Genomic DNA, 22685 nt, shown 5'->3' on the forward strand with positions numbered 1-22685 from the left:
TCGCCCTTTCTGTCGAAATGGTCCCACACAGTAGGCTACTTCTTGTAGCGTGCCGACGCACACTGTGAGTTAACAAATATAGGCTACTATTTTTATAAATCATGCAGCAAACAAACAACAACAAAAAAAGCTAAAAAATATATATATTTTTTTTTACTTTTAAACCGTTTAACTGACAGTAATAATCTGTCAATTTTTTTTAGTTTCGGTTAACGGTTAATCGGTCAATATGAGCATCCCTACATGGTACTGTAAGATTACCATTCATATCATTGTCTTGTCATTGTCATTGTCACACCATGCATTGTCTTATCACAAGACTTTCTGTTACGTCTTACCTTCTGGTGTTGGAAATAAATCTTTTGACCATGTGTGCTTTTTTTTCCTGTGCTAAAGTGTCTATGACCAATCTTGCGAGTGTGGCGGCCTTTTTGCCCCTGTGCCAGTGAGCAGGTGTGTTTTCCACCGCATTACACACACTCTGATGAGAGCACAGCGAAGCAGCAGGTGTCTAATTTCGCCCTGTCTTCCTACATTCGCTCACATCCACACATCCTTCAAACACTACACACACTACTTCCATAACAATCCCACAATTTCACACAGCAAAAGGACATATAAAGACGGAGAGATGGAGAGACAAATAGAAGATAAGAAAGACTGGTTGTTGAGTATAAAACTGAGAAGTGCTCACAGTCATAAAGAAACTCACCACAAACCAAAAGCAGAAACCATGAGGTGCTTCAAGTTCCTGTCCAGAAACACATCTTCTCCGAAGAGGACGTTACATAAAACCATTTATTTTTAGCACTTAAAACTGTATATGAGCTGTGTCGTTGTATCAATGAAGTGTTATAGCATGCCTATGGTTTATTTTCTTTGATTTAGATTTTATAAAAAAAAAAAGGCATTTCTCACAGGAGAAGTGAAACTTCAAATCAGGAATACAAAAAAATAAGTACAAACTATTGTAATTTGTGAGCTGTAAGTGACAATTGACATTACTTTGACTTGCTGTCAGCAGAAGATAATGTTCTTTTATATAAATGTAAAAGATTCCAGTTGGGGGATTTTTGGTGTATCTCCTGTCATATATCCCCACCCAGTGGTCAATGTAAAAACAACGTAAAGGTAAGTCCAAAGTCCAGGTTTTATAATGAACGTGACAATGAACTAAATGCCTGAACGAACACTGTGTTGTGTGTATTTGTATTTAAAGATGCCGATACTTCTTTCTGCTTCTTCTTCTTCTTTTGAATCTCTCTTCAGAAGATTCAATTCCGGCTTGTTGAAAAAGACTACCAGGTGTTCTTGAAACAGACCGGAAACAGTGTGGCTTTGTGGTCAAAGCTTTCATTATTTGATATTATATTACATATGTTATTTGAAATCTCATAATATAATAAATATACATGAAAGTATTTTTTTTAGTTTGTTATAGTTTACTTTTTCTTTGCCCTTCCTACTAAAAACAGTGTGCAATACAGAACTCAAATTCCCAGTTTTTATATTTTTTCTTAATTTATTCAACAATTCCAAAAATACAAATATATTCATATACACAATATATTCATTTTATGACATTGTATGTTGTTGTTGTTTTTTAGAATAAAATATTGAATAGAAAAAAAAATACATTCTTGATAAGAATAAAATAAAATAAAAAATATTTTCAAAAGAGAGTCAACATTCAGCATAAATCAGTCACACATTGAACATAAAATAAACATTTAAAAAAAAACAATAATTAAATTGTTTTCTTCTGTTTGCGTCCCTTTCTTTTTCTTCCATTTTGGCTCGGTGAGGACATTCTTTTCTGGTCCACCATTCTCATAATTTCTTTGATCCACTCCGAGTCTGGTTCATAACACTTTGCTTTGCCTTTTTTAATCCACAAGCTAGAGAGAGAAAAAATGTTCAAATGTTTAATTCAATATGACTTGAGTGCTAAATTACATTTTAAAGCACTGTAAGTTCCAGAAGGTGTTAACTTTGGATTTAAACATTAGATAACTTAAAGTTAAAGACTGCAACTAAAGGTCACGAAGAGTAAGAATCTGTTCACTTACACAATGGCATTGATAGGGCAAACTCCTGCTGTCTGGACTCTATAATCCACCACTCTGTTTTTAGATACTCTGTTGCTGCCAGTCTTCAAACAGCAATTTAAAGAACGCTGACTTGTTTCTGCAAGACAAAACAATTGCAGATAGTTTTTAAACATTAAACGGTCTCAAAACGTCACAAAAAGTTTCCCCACAGATTTGATTAAATGTTCACAGTGACTTTTCCCAGCATCATGACTGAGTAACAAAATAGGTCATGTTAAAACTCACCTGCAGTACGACAGAGCAGAAACAGCACCAGGCAGAAAGCAAGACAGACAAGCGACCTCATCGTAGCTGTGCAGTAGACAATGACTGAAACTACTCTTAACACAACCTTTATATTTCACACTTTCATTTCCTCTGCTCTTTTTACACATACACACACACACACACACACACACACACACACACACACACACACACACACACACACACACACACACACACACACACAAACCTCAACCCGCTACAATGGGGAAAGTGTATGAGTGAGAGAGAGTGTGTGTTAGAGAGAGGCGAACCTCCATCCGATGAGTGGAAAAAGACACTACGATCTCTCTGTGATGAGCTCGCCACAGTGTGGGTGCATGCAGGCCTACTGTAGATGAATGGAGTTCCATTGCAGGAACAGGCCTACATGCGCAACATAAATGCTCAGTTTTATGAAACGTGAGAATGCATACAGCTTTAGACTTGCTTTATTTACAGATTAAATGCTCCACATAAAAATATGCATCTCTTGATGCCACTCCACCAAAAAGACTATATAAAATACCCTAAAATAAAGTTATTTTTAAAATATTGCCAAGTCCCTATGGGGTCCCTATGGAAGATTAAAGGAGTAGTTAACTTTCAAATAAAAAAATCCTGACAATTTACTCACCCCCGTGTCATCCAAGATGTCCATGTCTTTCTTTCTTCAGTCGAAAAGAAATTAAGGTTTTTGAGGAAAACATTCCAGGATGTTTCTCCATATAATGGACTTCAATGGCAACCAATGGTTTGAAGGTCCAAATGTTAGTTTCAATGCAGCTTCAAAGTCATACACGATCCCAGCCGAGAAATAAGAGTCATATTTAGCAAAACGATCTGTCATTTTGTAAAAAATATAAAAAATATAAAAAAAGTATATACTTTTTAATCACAAATGCCCATCTTGTACTATCTTTGAGATGTGCCACGCATTACGTCATCATGTTGGAAAAGTCACAAGTGACGTAGTCGGAAGAACCGACACAGTGTTGGATCCCTACTTTGGAGTAGGACCGTTCAAAGTTATTGTATGTTGAATGATACATATTTAAATGTATTTGTGTCAGTTTATTGTTTAAAATGGTCCTTACGTGTGCATTTTCTGGATGTTTAACGATGTCACGCGTGACCTTTCTAATGTGATGACATAATGCGTGGAGCATCTCAGAGATGGTACAAGATGGGCATTTGTGGTTAAAAAAAGATAGATATAATTTATTTTTATTTTTTTTGAAAATGAAAGATTGTTTCGCTAAATAAGACCCTTATTTCTCGGCTGGGATCGTGTCGAGCCTTTGAAACTGCATTGAGACTGACATTTGGACTTTCGAACCGTTGGTTGCCATTGAAGTCCATTATATGGAGGAAAAATCCTGGAATGTTTTCCTCAAAAACCCTTAATTACTTTTCGACTGAAGAAAGAAAGACATGGACATCTTGGATGACATGGGGGTGAGTTAAATTATCAGGACATTTTTATTTGAAAGTGAACTACTCCTTTAAGTGCCATAGACACTGAACTGTGTTACAACTGTTGGAGACTCAGATGCTGGCAAGCTGCTACGTGCCCTTTCGGCAACTGCTCTCACAATGTCGTAACCTCCCCAGTGCCCCAAGTAAACCCGAGGGGTGGCATGGATTTGACTCTACATCCAGGATAGCCTACATCACGCATCATCCATCCACCCTGGTTCAGGCGCATTAATCCACGCCTGGCTTTTCTGAATGCCAGCAATCATATGAGTTTATTATTACGATACTTTTATTACGGAACTCACTTTGAGTGTTTGTAGTACTTTCTCGCACTTCCTGGTCACTACAGACCAGAGGTATAGAAGAAACAGCAATAATGAGAGACACAGTTTGTCCCCTATTTAAGACAAGTCAAAAGCCACTTGAAGGCAAGCCTGCAACCTAGCCGAAAACAAAGGCTAAATACTACTAACGCTGTGATACGCAGGGAATGAAACAAGAGGCCATTTTAATGGATGTCAATGGAGAAGGGGCTATGCTGAATAAACCACTTTTGAGAGGAAATAGCTTATTTAATGAATCGACAGCCCATCTGCTAATCTTCAACATGTTCGCACTTAAACATCTGTTAAATACGCAAGTGTTTTAGACGTTGTCATGTAGCAACAGAAACACTTCATTCAACACTCTATAATATAGGCTATACTCATTTCAATAGCAAAACGTGGGGTCTTTATTTTTTGTAGTTTTATTTTGATCAATTTTACACAATATAAGGTAATAATGATTACATGAAAAGAGTTTTTACTGTTATATAAACAGATTTGTGAGCATTAGCTGAACTATGTCAGATTAAACATGAAACACACATGCACCGGTCTTGTATCTCTCACGGAAGATCTTCGGAAGCATAAAAGTAGCAGTGACGACAAAGACGAGAGAGGACCAGGCCTGGACTTTTGATATTATGTTTTGTTAATATGTGGCGGCAGTTGTCCGTGAGGGGCTGCCTCCTTTACTTTTGTTAATTGTACTTGATTATTAAAGTCTTTGAATGTTCGCCGGTTCCCGCCACAACAACTAACCCTTTCTACAGTGAGGCTGGCCAATCTAGCTAAATAGCGGTGTCTCTGGATGCGCACAACATACTGCACAACACCAGTGGGCAGATCAATATCTCCTGACTGAAGGTAAACAAGAGCGTGAGAAACATTTTTAAATGTGTTCTCATGCAATTGAATTGACATTTTTTACAATGTTTTACATTTTACATTTAAACCTTGCTCAACTCTAATAAGCATGACTTTGTATGTAGAACCCATTGTCCACCAACTTTTTTGCATCCCTGTGATCTAGTCCATCTCCTCTCAAACCAAGTTGTTGAAAGTTTCATGCATCATGCAATGGAGCAGGGCCTCAATAAGGACAATGCAATGCATATACGTACACATGTGCAGTGCCTAAACATTTGACGCGCTTGTATTATTGGAAAATTACACTCAAGGGATACTGAAATAATTATTAATATAACATTATTTATTCTGTTTCATCAGATTGTTGGCAGTATATGCATTAGTGAAACAAAATTCAAGTTCAAATCTCTAATACACATCTAATCGCAAAACTACATATTAACCACAGTGTGTCTGTGTGTGTGTGGGGGGGAGGGGGGAAGAAAAAAACAATTATACCATACACTAACCTATGACATATTATACCTTATACAAGACATATGTTTTTAAATTCAATTAGCTCAGGTGAAGTAGTCGGTTCACCCTGTCCATCCCAGTGTGTTGTGGTTTTCAGCATTGATTCTGTTTTAAATGTTGATGTGGAGTTCATGGGATGTGCTGTCATTTCAGTTGCCGCCTTCTCGTCCACAAATTGCATTTTAAATATGTAAATACATAAAGTAACAATTTAGCATGATAATACAACTAAGTATCCAAATCTACAAAAGTATGTGATTCGGTTTTAAAATGTTTTGGATAAAAATGGTCAATGTACTAAAATAAGGCCTGGCCAAAACAACTATTCTGACATATAAGCTCAGATTTATCAGAAAAAAAGAGAACTCACACAATGGTATCAATATGGCAAACACCTGCTTTATCAATATGGTAACTTTTGATATTTTTGTTGCGGAGAACCGTTTCTGACGTATTGAGACAAGGACGATATGAAAATCCACTCACTACAAACACCCAAACGAAACAGGATAAAACATAAACAAAAGACATATTTTAAGTCAAGACAATTTAACTGAAAAAACAAACTCTAAGTTAAAAAAAAAGAAAAAGAAATTACAGACCTTCGTTAATATTTTCAAATAACTCAGGTGAAGTAGTCGGTTCATCCTGTCCATTCCAGTGTGATGTTGTGATCAGCGTTGATGTTGTTTTAAATGTTGATGTGGAGAATATGGGACGGGCAGACGTTTTAATTGCCGCCGCCTTCTCGTCCAAATATTGCATGGCTCTTTTCACCCATGGCAATTGTGGATTGGAGCAAGTTGAACCTCTGACTGTTTTAAATCTGTATATACATAAAAGTAACAATTTAGCATGTTAATACAACAATGTACAAATGCACAGATGGTAATTTCATTAAATCTGTAAATAAGTACTATAAAAGTATGTGTTTTGGTATCAAAATGCTAGGTCAAATATGTTTCTTAAGGCCTGTCCAACAGAACTAGTATTCTGACAAATAAGATCAGATTTATCATGAAATACAGTGTTGAATAGGTGTCTCAAGTCTATCACGGTGTATAAACTTTCACAAGAAAAATAGAGAACTCACACAATGGCATCAATATGGCAGACACCTGCTTTTTGTATCGTGTAACTTCTGATATTTTCCTTGCGGAGAACAGTTTTTGATGTCTTGAGACAAGGGCAGGTTGAACGGCCAGACTCTACAAAACCCAAAAGAAAAAGAAAAAAACATTTTTGACAACTGACATTCATTTAGTCAAGACAATTTAACTGCAATAACTAACTCTAAACTAGATTTACAGACAAAAATTTACAGACTTTTGTTAAATTCAATTAGCACAGGTGAAGTTCTTGGTTCATCCTGTCCATTCCAGTGTGATGTTGTGATCAGCGTTGATGTTGTTTTAAATGTTGATGTGGAGAATATGGGACGGGCAGTCGTTTTAATTGCCGCCGCCTTCTCGTCCAAATATTGCATGGCTCTTTTCACCCATGGCAATTGTGGATTGGAGCAAGTTGAACCTCTGACTGTTTTAAATCTGTATATACATAAAAGTAACAATTTAGCGTGTTAATACAACAATGTACAAATGTACAGATGGTAATTTCATTAAAACTGTAAATAAGTAGCTACTATAAAAGTATGTGTTTTGGTATCAAAATGTTATGGGTAAAATATCTTTCTTAAGGCCTGTCTAACAGAACTAGTATTCTGACAAATAAGATCAGATTTATCATGAGATGTGGTGTTGAATAGGTGTCTGAAGTCTATCACGTGTATAAACTTACACAATGGCATCAATATGGCAGACACCTGCTTTTTGTACTGTGTAACTTCTGATATTTTCCCTGCGGAGAACAGTTTTTGACGTCTTGAGACAACGGCAGGAACGGCCAGACTCTACAAAACCCAAAGGAAACAAAAAACATTTTTTAACAACTGACATTCATTTAGTCAAGACAATTTAACTGCAATAACTAACTCTAAACTAGATTTACAGAAAAAAATTACAGACTTTTGTTAAATTCAATTAGCACAGGTGAAGTTCTTGGGTAACACTTTACAATACGGGTGCACTAATATGCATTAATTCATGCTTAACTAATGCACAGATAATCATGTGTTAATGTATGACTCATGAAGAACTAAACCATTCATTAATGATTACTGCATCTGTAACTAATAAAGGTCTAATAAAATATCATGACTTCATGAGTCATACATTAACACATTGTTATCTGTGCATTAGTTAAGCATTAATTAATGCATATTAGTGCACCCGTATTGTAAAGTGTTACCAGTTCTTGGTTCATCCTGTCGATCCTGATGATGTTTTCAGCATTTATGCTGTTTCATTTAATTGCATGAAGGAAATGAAAGTAACATTTTTGCAAAAAATTTAAAATTTCTTACGTTGGCAGGTGACTAGAGCAAGCAGCACAGTAGCCAGAAACAGCAAAGGAGTTATCAACACACACCTCATCTTCTGTCATGAGTCTGATTCGTATTCGCACAACATGCACCTTTATAAAGCTTACAAGCATGAAAATGAAGAAAAAAGAGCCCGCCCCCTCCATCACACCACACACATGCCAGGCTCAGATATGATCACTTTTAACAGGAAATTCTCAGAAGGACTTATAAACATGTCATTGAATGTACCAAAGGGTTTCTAATCAGGGGTGCGGGACATTATACATAGGCTATATTCATTTTTTATTTCATATTTATTTTTTTATTTAATTCTATATATTTGTTTGTAATTTGCTTTGTTCCCATTTTTTATATCAAAAATAAAATAGCCTGGCTTGCTTTGATACAGAAGACTGCATATGATGTTGTGTGTAATGACTTAAAAGGCATTTGTTTTATAATATTGGGTTGACTAAAATGGGAAGAAAAACTAAATAAATTTCAAGGTTCACATTTTCAGTAGTATTTTTTCTTCTTCTTCTAGACCTATTAACTCATGATTATGGGCTCAATAAAAACATATAATTAATAACCAAATTATGTTCATTCACATATTGAACATCACAACAGACATATATCACTTAGATTAGGGCTTTCAAATGTGGTTTATTAATTATTCTTAAATATTTGATATACCTCAACCTATGATTTGTGTGACTCATCCGTGATGGATGTCGTTGCAAGGTGCTCCAAATGAACTCATTTTGTCAAGTGAAGTGAACTGATATAGAGCAATAACACTACTTTCATGTCTTTCGTATCACATCGCAGACTTGCTTTCGTTTCACACAAACACAACTTGTGCCATCTTGTGTTTCAGTTATCCATTGTAGCCTTAATGATTTTTGCAGTGTCGTCTTTTGGTCGATTGATTGTAGTCTACATTTGCTATAGAACAAAGACAAGACAGAGATGAAATCTATAGCAGTTTCTTTATTACACAGGTGAATAACAAGTAAATGCAGGTGAGTTTGCAGACTGATACGGCAGTTTTCTGATGAAGTAATTGAAAGATACGCACTGTCTTTTGTGTTTCAGGTGGATACACACCTAGGTGAGGGAAAAGGAAAGTATCAGATTTGCTGGAACACGGAACAGGAGACAACAAAGAACTGGAAGACGATGGCAAAAGGAACTTGGGAATAGCATGAAGGGAGTCCTATTGCTCAAATAAGACCAAACCATGTGAGTGTTTGAGGTGTGTGCTTATGCAGTGAGGTCATCAGTACTCTGGTGATAGAGAGCATGTGATTGGCTGACGGTGGAGCCTGGCTGATCCGTGACAACATGTAATGGACTCATTTTCTTAGTAGAAGATTCAAGATAATGTGTGTAAAATTATGAAATAATTTCAACCCAAATCAATATTTCAAATCCACATAGGTAATTTATTAATTTGGTATTAAAATTGTAACATTTTTGGGTGAACTCAATTTAGCGATAAAACTATATTTGTAAAAAATAAGTACAGAAAATAGGTAAGAAAAAGCAAAAGCAGTTTGGAAAAGATGATTGTGCTACGGCCTGTCTGAATGGTGATGTTGCATACTATGATATGCAACCATAATCCAAGACCACAAAAACCTGACCTAGCTTTCATTTACCTCACTGTCTGTTGCTCTTATTTGTTTTAAATTAGAGATGATGACAAGGCCCTCACATTATCTGACAGATATCTCAGAACATCTCTCTAGCCATCATTTAAATGCATTGGTCAGCCAAGACTCAAACAATGTGAAATGTAAGTGTAACTATGTACATAAGTACACCAGAGAGGCATGAGTTTGAATGGAAAACCCACCAGCCCATTCTTTAAGCACCCACATTTTCTCACAAAAACCCACCCTGTGATTCCTCCACCCAAACCGAGTTGAGCGCATGGAATTTGTGTGCATGCATCATGCAATGAGTCGGGGGCTTCAATATGCACAACTGAAGTTTTTCACATGCACACATGCACCATCCAAACATTTTTTGTATGTTAATACTGGAAAAAATATATATATTAAATGTAAGATACTGTACTTAAAGAGATTGAAACCAGAGTGAGTTTGTGTAAAGTATTTGTACTGTGAAAGGGGAAATCCCACAGAACAGTGTGGATTTGAGTGTCTAAACCCACACAAGGGTTAACAGTATGTGTGAACACTTCACTATAGTTTACCCACTGAGACACACACACACACACACACACACACACACACACACACATACACATTCTTGTATATCTATCTTTGTGAGGACATTCATTGACACAATGCAAGCTCCTTACCATAACCCTACCCATCACATATAGTGCCTAACCTGAACCCTAAACCTAATTATATCCTTATCCCTAAAACAAAGTCTTGACCCTCAAACAGGCCTTTAAAAGAAGTCTCAGAAAGTGAGGACCATCCAAAATGTCACTTTACTCTTTTTGTCCTCATTATGATGGTTTGAAACTTAAACGGTAACACTTTACAGTAAGGTTAACATAAGTTAACTACCTTTGTTAACATGAACTAAGAATGAACAATACATCTACAGCATTTATTAATCTTAGTCAATATTAATTCATTATTAAAATCAAAGGTTGTATTTGTTAACATTAGTTAATGCACAGTGAACATGAACAAACAATGAACATCTGGATTTTTATTAACTAACATTAACAAAGATGAACAAATACTGTAACAAATGTATTGCTCATTGTTAGTTCATTAGTTAATAGATTGACTAATGTTAACTAATGAACCTTATTGTGTGTGCACTTGTACATCTATCTTTGTGAGGACAGATGTACAAGTGCGCGCACAGCCGCACACACACACACACACACAGACAGAAGGTCAAAAATACTACAGATTTTTCATTTTAACATAACACATTTTATTTTTATTTTTATTATAAATTAATTTACAGGTTATCGAATAAACACATGAAACAACTTCTGAACTGCAGGTTTAGTGCTAGCTCCATTAACCTAATTGCACAGTATTTTTTGTGGTTATTAACCATATTGGGAGGGGGAAAACATTAAATTGAGCTGAGCTAAATAAAAAACATGCACAGCAATGCAGTATATTGTATGCAATACATTTTTAAGTATTCAAATACAATCAAATCCAGCACAAACATTTCAGGCATGTTAACTTATTGCATAGTCCACGGTGGAGTAGTTTTTAGTTTATCCTGTTGTATTCCAGTGTGATGTTGTGATCAGCGTTGATGTTGTTTTAAATGTTGATGTGGAGAAATTAGGATGGGCAGTCGTTTTATTTGCCGCCGCTGCCTTTTCGTCCAAATATTGCATGGCTCTTTTCACCCAAGGCAATTCTGGATTGGAGCAAGTTGAAACTCTGACTGTTTTAAATCTGTAAATACATAAAAGAAACAATTAAGCATGATAATAGTACAACAAAATATACAAATGTACAGATGTTGATTCAATTTAAACTGTATACAAGTATAATACAAGGCATCGAAATATTATGTGTAAAAAGCATAAATAACTTATATCAAAATAAGGCCTGGCCAAAATAACTATTCTGACATATAAGCTCAGATTTATCATGAAATATAGTGTTGAATAGGTGTCTGAAGTCTATCACAGTGTACACACTTTCACGAGAAAAAGAAAACTCACACAATGGCATCAATATGGCAGACACCTGCTTTTTGTACAGTGTAACTTCTGATATTTTCCTTGCGGAGAACAGTTTTTGACATCTTAAAACAAAGGCAGGAACGGCCAGACTCTACAAAAATACAAATAAACAAACATTTTAATCACAGACATTAATTAAGTCAACAAAATTTAATTTAAAATAACATTTGAATCAAAGTGAAGTGTTAATATGGCATATATATACTGTATAATATACACATGTAGTTTTTTACAAATAGGTAAAGCTTCTTACGTTGGCAGGTGACTTGAGCAAGCAGCACAGTAGCCAGGAACAGCAGAGGGGTTATCGACACACACCTCATCTTCTCTTGTGTGAGTCTGATGCGTATTGTCTCTGCTCACCACAATGTGCCCTTTTATAAACCCTCACAAGGGGGAAAATGAACATCAGAACATCAGAACTTCCTCCCTCAGAGATGTCACCTGTCTGCATGGAAACAAGAAGCCCCCACATCACCTTTCGGTCGACCACCGATGCATACAGGAACATTCACAGCTCTCTAAAATGAGATGCATCACTTTATTTAGTGGTCTACATGACCATAAGAGTGCGGTCACTGTTAATGTAGGTGTGTCATACAGTGGAAAGTACCAAGATGTACACATAGTGAAGATTAAAATCAATAACGAATGAGCTTTGAAAATTATATATTTGCCGCAACTATTATATACAGCATCATGTAATGTCTGAGTTGCAATGAACAGGCATGGGTAATAATATATAATAAACAAAATATATAAATGTATGTGTACATATATATAAATATATATAAATAATATATAAGTTAATATCTGACCAATTTTGAGAAAAATTAATAAAAAAATGTTTAAAGTGAAAATGTAAACATTGTGAATTTTCTCTTCATGAGTACTTTCTAACTTGGTAATATTGAGTGTTGTGAGTGTTGGTTTCCTGCAGTCAGGTGTGGTTAGTGTTTTGAAGGGGCTGCTGTGACAAAGTCTCTGTGGTCATTCACCGAACTCGGGGGGAAATACGCATTAAACATTTGTACAACCTTTTTCCAAGTACAGAGGACACAAATTCTAACAATCCAACCACTTACACCGTAGGTGCTTTATCTGGAAATAATTATTCTGATGATAAATGTTCCTAATAAAAATTACACTTTTTAGTATCAAGGTTTTTATATCATTTATTTATATTGAACAAAATAATCTATTCCAGTGAACAAATAATGGTGGTTGGCGTGTTTGAAGGCCTTCACTATGCCAAGAGACCTTTATTTCAGATTAAATATTCTCTAAAACAACATTTCAGCACACTTGTAGAAAGCAAAGCCGGTGAGAATAATAAAGGGGAATGTTTTAAAATGTGAATCTACCGATGTGACTGGCTAGGGAAAGTAATTGTGGTGTAGTGCAACTGCAACATCATATGACCTTTAGCATGTAAAGACACGACGAGGCTTGGCAGGGAGTGCAAGTGGCACGCAAAACCTTTATTTGTCTCCAAGACACATTCATCTCTATAGACACTGAAGTAAACAAAGTAAACAGCATCTTGCAAACTTTTCAAACAAAGAATGGCATGCTATCGCTGAACGCAAGATTTCCGGGGGCTAGATTTAGATTGATTTGGTAGATTTTTCTGATACCTGACAGGAAATGTATGTGCAGCAATGCCAAGCAAAGAGTAGACAATATGCAATACAATATATACACACTAATAGAGCAATACAAAATATACAATATACAATACAGATTGTGTGGAAACATTTGAGGGTGCATGAAGCCATGAAAAAAATTATTGGATTCTACAATGGAAGACATTTCATTGTACATAAATGGAAACAGGCAGACATGATACTTTTAAAACCTAATCTTGATGCCTGAGCTTAAAATAACTTTTAAAGGGGTCATATAATGCCATTTTTGTTAATATGATTCTTTATAGGGTCGAAATGAAAAGTTTGTAATATACTTTAATTAAAAATTCTCATTTGTATACATACAGAAGGTTGATCTGGGAACATCCCCGGGAACGCCCCGTCACGTGATGTGAATTTAGCCCATGGGGGAAAACATTGCCTTGGCGCTAATTGAAATACACGGGACAATAATGCCGAAGAGTTGCTGTGTCGTTTTACTGTACCGCCAATAAACAAACAAATGGAGTAGTTTGAGCTGAGGTCTACACTCAATACAGACTGCAGTCTGTGAGTAGGGATAACTGTCAGCAGTCCCTCGGCAACTTCGTACTAATAATCACCGTTTTACAAAAGGATTAATAGTTTGGAGTGAAGCATACTTACAAGTGACAAGGTTTTATGGAGTTATAGTATGCATACGAAAGTTGATTGAGTTATAGGCTAATGTTATAGCTACAGCTACCGGTACATGTCATACCTGGAGATTCAACCAGATAACAAAATATGTCTGGAAACGACACCTCCGGCCATTTGGTTGGGTCATTGACCCAAAGGTATAATCTACCAGTTAGCTCCGCTCAAGTTCGAACCCGAAGACAGACACGAGAGGCGGGAACAGGCGGGAACAGAGTAGACGTGATAAATGTGAAGTTGCAAAAGAACGAACGCCGTGGATCAGGAGGTGAGGTGACTGCAATATAAGCCTGAACTTAAGTTGGACCCAACTTTTCAAATGTAATCAATATTTTCCTAAGTACTAAATGTGTTGGGCTATTTAACATGACATTTTAATTATATTATGCTGAAATTAACGAAATTACTCAATAAAAGATTAATTTATCTGAACGAGATTCAAAGATCCGAGTCAGTAAAATGATCTGAACTTCCCACTACTACTCTGCTGGTAGCTAAGCGCATGGGCCTTAGTGATACGTCACCCCGTGTATTGTTGTGATTGGTCGTAGTGTTAGCCAATTGCGTGCAGTGAGATTTTCAAATGCATACTTGGTGCCGCCCCTCGAGCTGGCAGATTTTCATTAAGCGACACCAGACCATAAATCTTGTCAGTGATGAATAAAACACACTCACTTCTTCTGGAGGTGCAGCAGGAACACAAATAGATTTTTTCCAGGGGCAGCTTCTTAACAAAACCAGCTTTATACTGACTCTCGTTTATAAAGCAGTCTGGTGAGAAATAATTTTTTCGTAAACATGAAAGCATTCACGTTGATCGTGGGGAATATTCCCTTCGAAAACAAAACTCAGCCACTGCGTCTTCAGCGGTTCGTATTTAGGAACATCAAAATGACTGCTGTGTTCGTTATTACACCCAAGAGCCGAACACCACAATCGCTTAAACGCCATTCTGCTCCAGCGTATCAACAATGGCGGACTATGATGACAGCTCGCTCAGGGCGGGTCTGTGTTGAAATGCTGCTGTCAATTAACAATCGTGGGAGGGGCGTCCGACCGTGTGACATCACACGGTCAGACGGCTCGATTTGAGACAGGGGAAAACATAAGGAGTTTTTTTTTTTAAACAAAACACTGGTTGGATTTTTATCATTATATGATGGTTTTGTACAGGCACTGCCAACACACATTTCAGTACAATCAACTTGTAAAAGTGCATCTACCATTATATGACCCCTTTAACTAACAGCTTTGGAGTAAAATTCAGAGTCAGGAAAATGACCACAGTGACTGGTTGATGGAGCCACAAAAACGCATATAATAAAATGTCATTTTTTTAAGTTTATGTTGCTTGCATTGTTTTATTTCATCAGAAAACATGGCAACTTTTTAATGCCTGTGAATGGCATAGCATGCCTTTTACTTGAATAATGGTGTAGTTACGACATCTACCAGCAGGGGCTTATTAATGGAACTGGTAAACAGTTGGTCTCTGGACCATAATTTACACTTGAAAAAATTATACTGAGAAATTTTAATACCTAATGAATAGAACATAAACCGATGAGTGTTAAACGAGTAGAATTATTTCGACCTCATTATTGCACCTGACTTATTAGAAACAATGTCCGGGTCACTTGTTCTCATACCAGACAGGTGGGGTGAAATCAAAGGACATCCTGGCGGTTTCGTTTTTCTTGTCAAGATGAAATAAGTTCTGTGAAACAAGCTGATTAGACTAGAGTCATTATCACACCTATATGTGCTAGTATGCAAACAGCCACATGTCCAGGTGCTGTGCAGTCAGTGGAGTTGTTGCATTTCAAAGGCTTGAATAATGTGCAACATGAAGACAGTGTGAAAATTCATGCAATTAAAACAAGTTTTTACCTAAGAACTCATCAAAAATTAGTTAGAAAATGTGCTTTCAACATTCCTTCAGCCACGAGCACTCAGTAGATGGCGACGTGTACCAAAAAGAGAGAGAATGAAAGTATGAAAGAAAGAAGCTAAATGCATCACTAGAGGGGGCTAATGGCATCACAAATGTGTATCTAATGACACAAATTAGTCACTGACTTTAAAATGAAGACCTATTGAATTGAACATACACAGATGAGAGTTAAACTTAAAAGTTGACAATTATTTACACCTCATACTTGACCAATGTGAATCAACGTCAATGCCATTTTTCTCAAATCAGACAGGCAGGGTAAAATCAAAGAACATGGCTGTTTTGTTTGTCATGTCAAAGTAAAATAAGTTCTGTGAAGCGTGCTCAGAGTCATCATCACACCTATATGTGCCAATATGCAAACAGCAGCAGGTCCAGGTCACACCCATATCACCCTGTAGCCCAAGACTGGTTGCTCACTGAAGCTAAGCAGGGTTGAGCCTGGTCAGTACCTGGATGGGCCTCCTGGGAAAATCGGATTGCAGCTGATAGAGGTGTTAGTGAGGCCAGCAGGGGGTGCTCATGGTCTGTGGGAGTCCGAATGCCCCAGTATAGTAATTGGGACACTACCGTAAAAAGCACTGACGTTAAACCGAGGTCCTGGCTCTCTGTGGTCATTTAAATTCCCATTCTTGTAAAAGAGTAGGTGTGAAACCCCAATGTCCTGGCCAAATACCCTCAAATAATCCCCACCCACTGAACTGGCTCTACCTCTCGCTCTCCTCTCCACCTATAGCACTGGCACCAGGGGCGCCGCTAGAAATTTTAGGCCCTATGAAAGAATATGAGGTTGGGCCCCCCACCGCACCCATTCCATTAATAAAATCAATCTCTGGGGGCCCCAAAAGTGCGTGGGCCCTTAGAATCGTCCTAACTTTTCCCCCCTTAGCGGCGCCCCTTTGTACACCATTCATGTGCTGTGCAGTCAGTGGAGTTGTTGTATTTCAAAGGCTTGAATAATGACATTTTAAAAAATATATATACTTTTACAATCCAAACTGAGTTTGACATTTGCTTTCAACATTCATCCATGAGCAGTGTAGATGGCGGCGTGTACCAAAAAAAGAATAACAGTGGAATAAAGAAGCTAACTCCGCCACTAGAAGGCATCACAAATGTTGATCTAATTACACAAATTATAAGAGAAAGACTTCAAAATGTACTTTGACAGCATTTTATGTGAAATTATGTGTTAATCACACTTCTGTGTTTTAAATAAAATAGGCTACAATCTCAATGGAAAATAAATGTTCACATCAACAGCATCTGCATACTTGGTTATTTTAACCCTATAATGCATGAACCAAAAAACTTGCACAAATGCATAATATTTTCTTTAAAAAACAATTGGTGTCCTATTAATTAAATAATTAAAATATTTGATTATACACAAATGTTTTAATATATCAAACATGTTTATTTCTCCTCTTTCTCCTTCTCTTATTTTCTTGTATATTACAAAAGATACAGTTATTCTTTTTAAAATGCAGTTGTACTTTTTCTTAACAAACTCCTAATTTGGATCTACTGTAAATTATTTGGTCTGAACCTTCACTACCCACATTTCACACTGAACAGAACATTTCTCAAAAGATTTGCACCTTTCTAAACATAACTTTTTCTTTGTTTTGGCCTTCAGCTGTCCTTTCCTGCATTTTCCTTCCTTGTCTACTGCATCTGAAATCACATATTGTCTGAGTAGATTCTACTTTTGAGAACTTAATGACTGTTAAAAAGGTCTGCATGTTTATAGTATGAATAAAGTATTATCAAGAATATAATGTCAATGTAATGCACTACATCCGCCACCATGTTGGCATTGTCATGTGAGCTATACAGTGAGTTATGTTGTTTCCCTGCCATTCAAGACTCCTCTCCATAGTAAAGCATTAGGTCATCCAGGTACTTTTTTGCCTGCTGTTTTATGAATAGGCCTACTGTGAATTCAGACATACTAATAATTTCACATACTGCTTTTTCTCCTGTATAGGGTCATCAGGGTTGATGTCTGAAGCAAATTCTTGGCTCAAAGCAAAAAAGTCACAACAGATTTTTAAGTTTCAAGAAAAAAAATATTATTGACAAATATGTATCCAAAAATACTGAGCTGAGTAAAAAATCCATAGGAAATGAATATGGGACAATTTTACCCCTTTTATGCGTTTTTGGGGTAGAGATACTTTCTTCCCATCTTATATGACTAAGAAATATGAAAATGACATTGATGAGGATCAGAAACAAGCTTTGTAAAGAATTCATGGAATATCAAATAAATAAATGTTTTTTATTGATAAAATATATATTTTTTAAATCACAGCATGGCGGGTCAATTTTATGCATTCTAGGGTTAAAATCAGAGACTGTTTTATATTAATAAATTTAAAGAAAGAAAGAAATATGCGAATGTAACTGTTTCATTTAATTCTGGGTACCACTCTTATGGAAATGTACCATGATAAGCATAGCTTCTGCCCACATACTATAGGCACCACAATGTGATACTGTTGTATATAGTATTACTCAGGTCACCGTGATTTTGCCAAGTAAGACATGATCCTGGAACAACATTTTAGTGGTGGAACAACTAAATTTAGTCCTAATCCTTTCCCTACACCTAAACCCTACCCATAACTTATCCCTAAAATCAGAGGGAAATGATCAGTGAATAACACTGATGTAGAAGCACCTAACCCTGGTTGTAAGCCTACTGTAAACTTGATATAAACTGTAAACGTTTCCTTTAAATGTGATTGGTTGATTGGAATGTTGTTCCAGAATCAACAAAGACGTTGAACCAAGAATATGTTGTTGTATTACTCACCGGTTTCATACAAAAAGATTTAAGCAAAATTAGTATAAAAGAATATACTTTTGAAGTACATTCTACAATAATTATTGTTTTAATTGACCCTTTGCAGGGAGCTTGATTGACAGGTGATCTGACCAATCATAGTTCGCCATCCGCCATTTTGTCCGACAAAGCAGTCAGGAGAGATAGTAGATTAACATGGGAGGATTTGAACTTGAAAAGCGGAGTGTACTGACGCCTACCCGCGGTTAAAACAACATTCCTTCTTATGTTCATTCATGTTTATTTGATGCTATAAATTAACTAGAAGGAAGAGATGATCGGTTCACGAGCAGCTTCAACTGAGGCTCTACAGTGATCTGTCAGACACATTAAAGAGCCACAAAATGGTATTTATTGTTTCAATTTCTTTAAAAAAATTACCAAATTTGAAAGGTGAGACTTTGTTTTATATGTTTAATATCAAAAGTAACCTGGTCTGTCCTGTCTGTCAGCGCGTTGTCAGTCTCCTCTCTGCTCCGCGATGTATTTTTCACTGTGTGAGAACATGGTGTGGCGTGAGAGCGGTGTAGCTTGTCGGATAGCAACAGTAACTAAGGGGGGCGGGTCTTTGCGAACGATCAATTACTGTAGTAGCTATTAACCATTTTAATGGAAACTATGGTTACCACAGTAAACATTTGTAAAAGGAACAATGACTCAGATAAACTCAATTTAACCCCCCCATAATAATATGTCAATAATAGGTCATGGGCCATGGCGCACATTTCAATATAGTCACTTGTCTGGTGCTTGTTCTCACACAGTTGTCACAAGGGCGATGTCTCATATAAGATTTTGAGTCAAATGTCCAGTTACACAAACATAAGTTTTCTAGTGGTTTTGTATGTCAAAGTCTTGGAGAAATGTTTTTATGCTTCACAAAGAGAAATTTGTTTAGTTCAATAGAACCATGTTTTAATGAAAACTCGGTAACCAATAAGCTTACCTGAAAACTGTAAACTAACATTAACAATTTGAGAAAAGTATATTGACTTAAGATATAGTAGAAAAGAGCATTTCTTAATACGCATTTTGCGCAGTCATAACCATTTTCAAGGTAACAACTCTTTCTGTCTCAATATTTCCTATTTCCTGTTATCCGCACTCATCTGTGGTTTGGCTAAGTGCTAACCGCTAATCAACAAACATTTTTCACTAAGTTAGTATAGCACATAAGGCAGAAAAGCAAGTCAGAGATGTTACGTTATTTAGAACGAAAGCAAGGGAACAAATAAACGTTGTCTTGACGAGACCACAAAACATAGTATACAAGTTTACACTGTTTTACTATTTATAATATGCCATAGTAATATTATATTGCACAATCAGTATGACTCTGTAAAACTCTCTGGTTGTAGTTTAACATAAGTTTGATTTTGAATAGTACATTTACTGACATTGTTTCCACTATGCAGAGGAGCATTAAAATATATATGAGGTTTAATGTTGTGTGGGCCACTAAGATGGTGCACATACCGTATGCACGGAGGGTTATTAATATCTGGCTCATTAATTCAGTTGTCAGCAATGTGGGATGATTTCAACATGAGTAACTTCCTGAGCTGAGGTTTCTTGTCTCGCCTTGCGATCTTTGCATGCATCACCTCCACTACGGTTGAGCTTTAGAAGCGTTGCAATGCGAATCAACCGAAGGGTCACTCAGACTTTTTGTTTAATTTTTATGAGTTTGAATGTTTAAAAACACATTAAAAACATGTGTTGGTATCAGACCTATATATTAGAGTAAAGGGTGGAGAATATTTCCAGATAACAGTTTGTCCCCTCCCTCCTGGACTTGTATGACGTGAGAACCAGGAAACAGTTTGACTCATCAGCGACCCCTCACACCCATCTTTTTTTTTTTTTGTGGGGGGCATTTTGCCTTCTGAAGAAATAATGAAACCAAAACAATCAGACACACAGCGTCTGCCTATGTTTGTGAAGACCCTATAGTCTAAAATGAGGGTGTCATAGTGATTCGTAAACGACAATAGGCGTCTGAATTCAAGAATCGATCGTATTATCTCAAAGAGTGTGTCATAGTGTACAACAACAGACGCCACTTCTGTGAGTGACGCTTCATGATGTCCCGACAGAAAGACTAGCATGTTCATTTTTTAAGATCCTCCACTACAGGTTCCATCACATCTGTGATGTTGACCAATAGGAGCACAGAAGCTCTTTTCCATACACAGCTGAAAAAAAAAGAAAGTCAAAATTGCATAATATGGCGACTTGCATAACAGACCAAAATATTGTGTAGCCTGAACCCGGCATTAATCGCGAGTCGGCGTGCGGGGCTAAACAGGCGGTGTTGAAGTAGGCGTTGATCTTCTGCGGAGGCGGTGTTTGATACCCTTTGACGTCATAGATCCCCACTTTGAAAAACCTAGTCGTTCGCTATGCCTGGTGTCAATGCAAACTTTTTTTAGACTAACAAGGAAGTTTTCAGTTCTGAAACTTACAGGGTATTCTTATAGTATGACCTCTTATATGTCAAAAGCTCAAGGAAAATTTGATTTCTCAGTTCATCACCCCTTTAAAATCAAAGCTAAATTCATCCTGTCGGACGCAAAATGACAACACAACTGCTACAATATTACCCTATTAAGGTAAAACGCAATAACAATGGCAGCACTGGGAAATTTGAGTTCCAAAAACTCTTTGTGATTGAAAATATGAGGTGGGAGGAATAAACAATGTATATTTCAATCCTTTTTGTGAGTGAACAAGGTTTCTAAGAGGAACACAAAAGTTTTGAGTGTAAAATATTAATATTTTTTTTCTCTCATCTCATACTCTTTTAGTGGCTCTGTAATTTTGAGTTTTAAATGAAACCGAGAAAAAAAGGTAATCTAAATGTAAAAATTGGTGAAATTAGCACTTTTTAGCCCAATCAAATATCCAATATAATAAATAAAAAAAAGCTCTAACAAACAATAAGCAATATGGTGCCAATATATCATGCACATGCCTAATTCTGATTGATTTAATATTAATATTCACTTTTTTATGATCGTTTGCTGTATTGTATTGTATTGTATTGTATTGTATGCACATTCTGTGTATATTGTATGCCATCTATCATACATGTATAGTTTGTGTATTGATATATAATGAGTCTTTAAATGAAATGGCATGTTTACTGTTACATTTGGCACAAAGCAACAAATTCTAACTTTATAAACCAGTAAGGGTAATTCTAAATAATTCTGTTTTAGTGTTTTTCAGTGGTTTGTTTAAGAATGGAGTCTCGTGACTGAGCAAAAAATACATTTCATGACCATTAATCATAAGTTCCCCAATCTACTCTATGTTGGTAAAGCAGCACAAAAAAAGATACTGCAGGTTGACATTGTGGCTGATCTGTAAGCCACACAAAGTCGATGAGGGGGTGGGGGGGGGGGGGGGATTCTCACGTTTCTAAACTGGTTACAGCTGTGCTATTACCAAAATGATGTAGAGGAAAGATCTCAAGACAGACTATCCATGACTCTGCTGTTATGTGACTATGGGGATTTCCTGTCCTGACTAAAGCCTCAAACTCACTTGGACTATAACGGTCCACCACAAATAAAAATAACTCCATTTGGCTGGAATATATTGCACTTATTGCTAATTCTGTACATGGTATATTCCCTTGTTCCATATATGTCAAAGAGAAGGAGGGTGTGAGTTGTGACATTCACAGATCAGCCCTTATGGTCAACAGCAACACGCAACCAATATCCACTTGACCAAATAAGGCAATGGTGTATACTGAAATCCGGGGCTAGTTGTTACATTTAAAAGATGTCACAAAAAAGTCCATTAAACAATTTGAAAATACTTTTTTTAATAGCCTACATAAAAGTGTATCACACTACACACTGTAAAAAAATAT

General features: G+C 36.5%; 1 protein-coding gene across 2 annotated transcripts; it reads right to left on the bottom strand.

Annotated features, from left to right (window-relative positions):
- Positions 1-1455: 1455 nt before the first annotated feature.
- On the bottom strand, positions 1456-8055 carry LOC306992980 (uncharacterized protein). 2 transcript variants are annotated; one of them, XM_079602336.1, is made up of 7 exons: positions 7965-8055; positions 7340-7451; positions 6869-7089; positions 6636-6750; positions 6145-6368; positions 2070-2187; positions 1456-1898 (listed from the first exon to the last, which is right to left on the bottom strand). In XM_079602336.1, the coding sequence occupies exons 1-7, from the start codon at positions 8032-8034 to the stop codon at positions 1748-1750; spliced, it is 1011 nt and encodes a 336-aa protein (XP_079458462.1). In that variant the 5' UTR covers positions 8035-8055; the 3' UTR covers positions 1456-1747. The 2 variants fall into 2 exon arrangements, with proteins under 2 accessions (XP_079458462.1, XP_079458463.1); XM_079602337.1 differs by lacking the exons at positions 1456-1898; positions 2070-2187 and adding an exon at positions 2578-2741 and having other exon boundaries at positions 7965-8050.
- Between the last annotated feature and the right edge of the window lie 14630 nt (positions 8056-22685).

This window comes from Phoxinus phoxinus (assembly GCF_949152265.1).
Source record: "Phoxinus phoxinus genome assembly, chromosome: 24".
In the NCBI taxonomy this organism is placed as follows: Eukaryota; Metazoa; Chordata; class Actinopteri; order Cypriniformes; family Leuciscidae; genus Phoxinus; species Phoxinus phoxinus.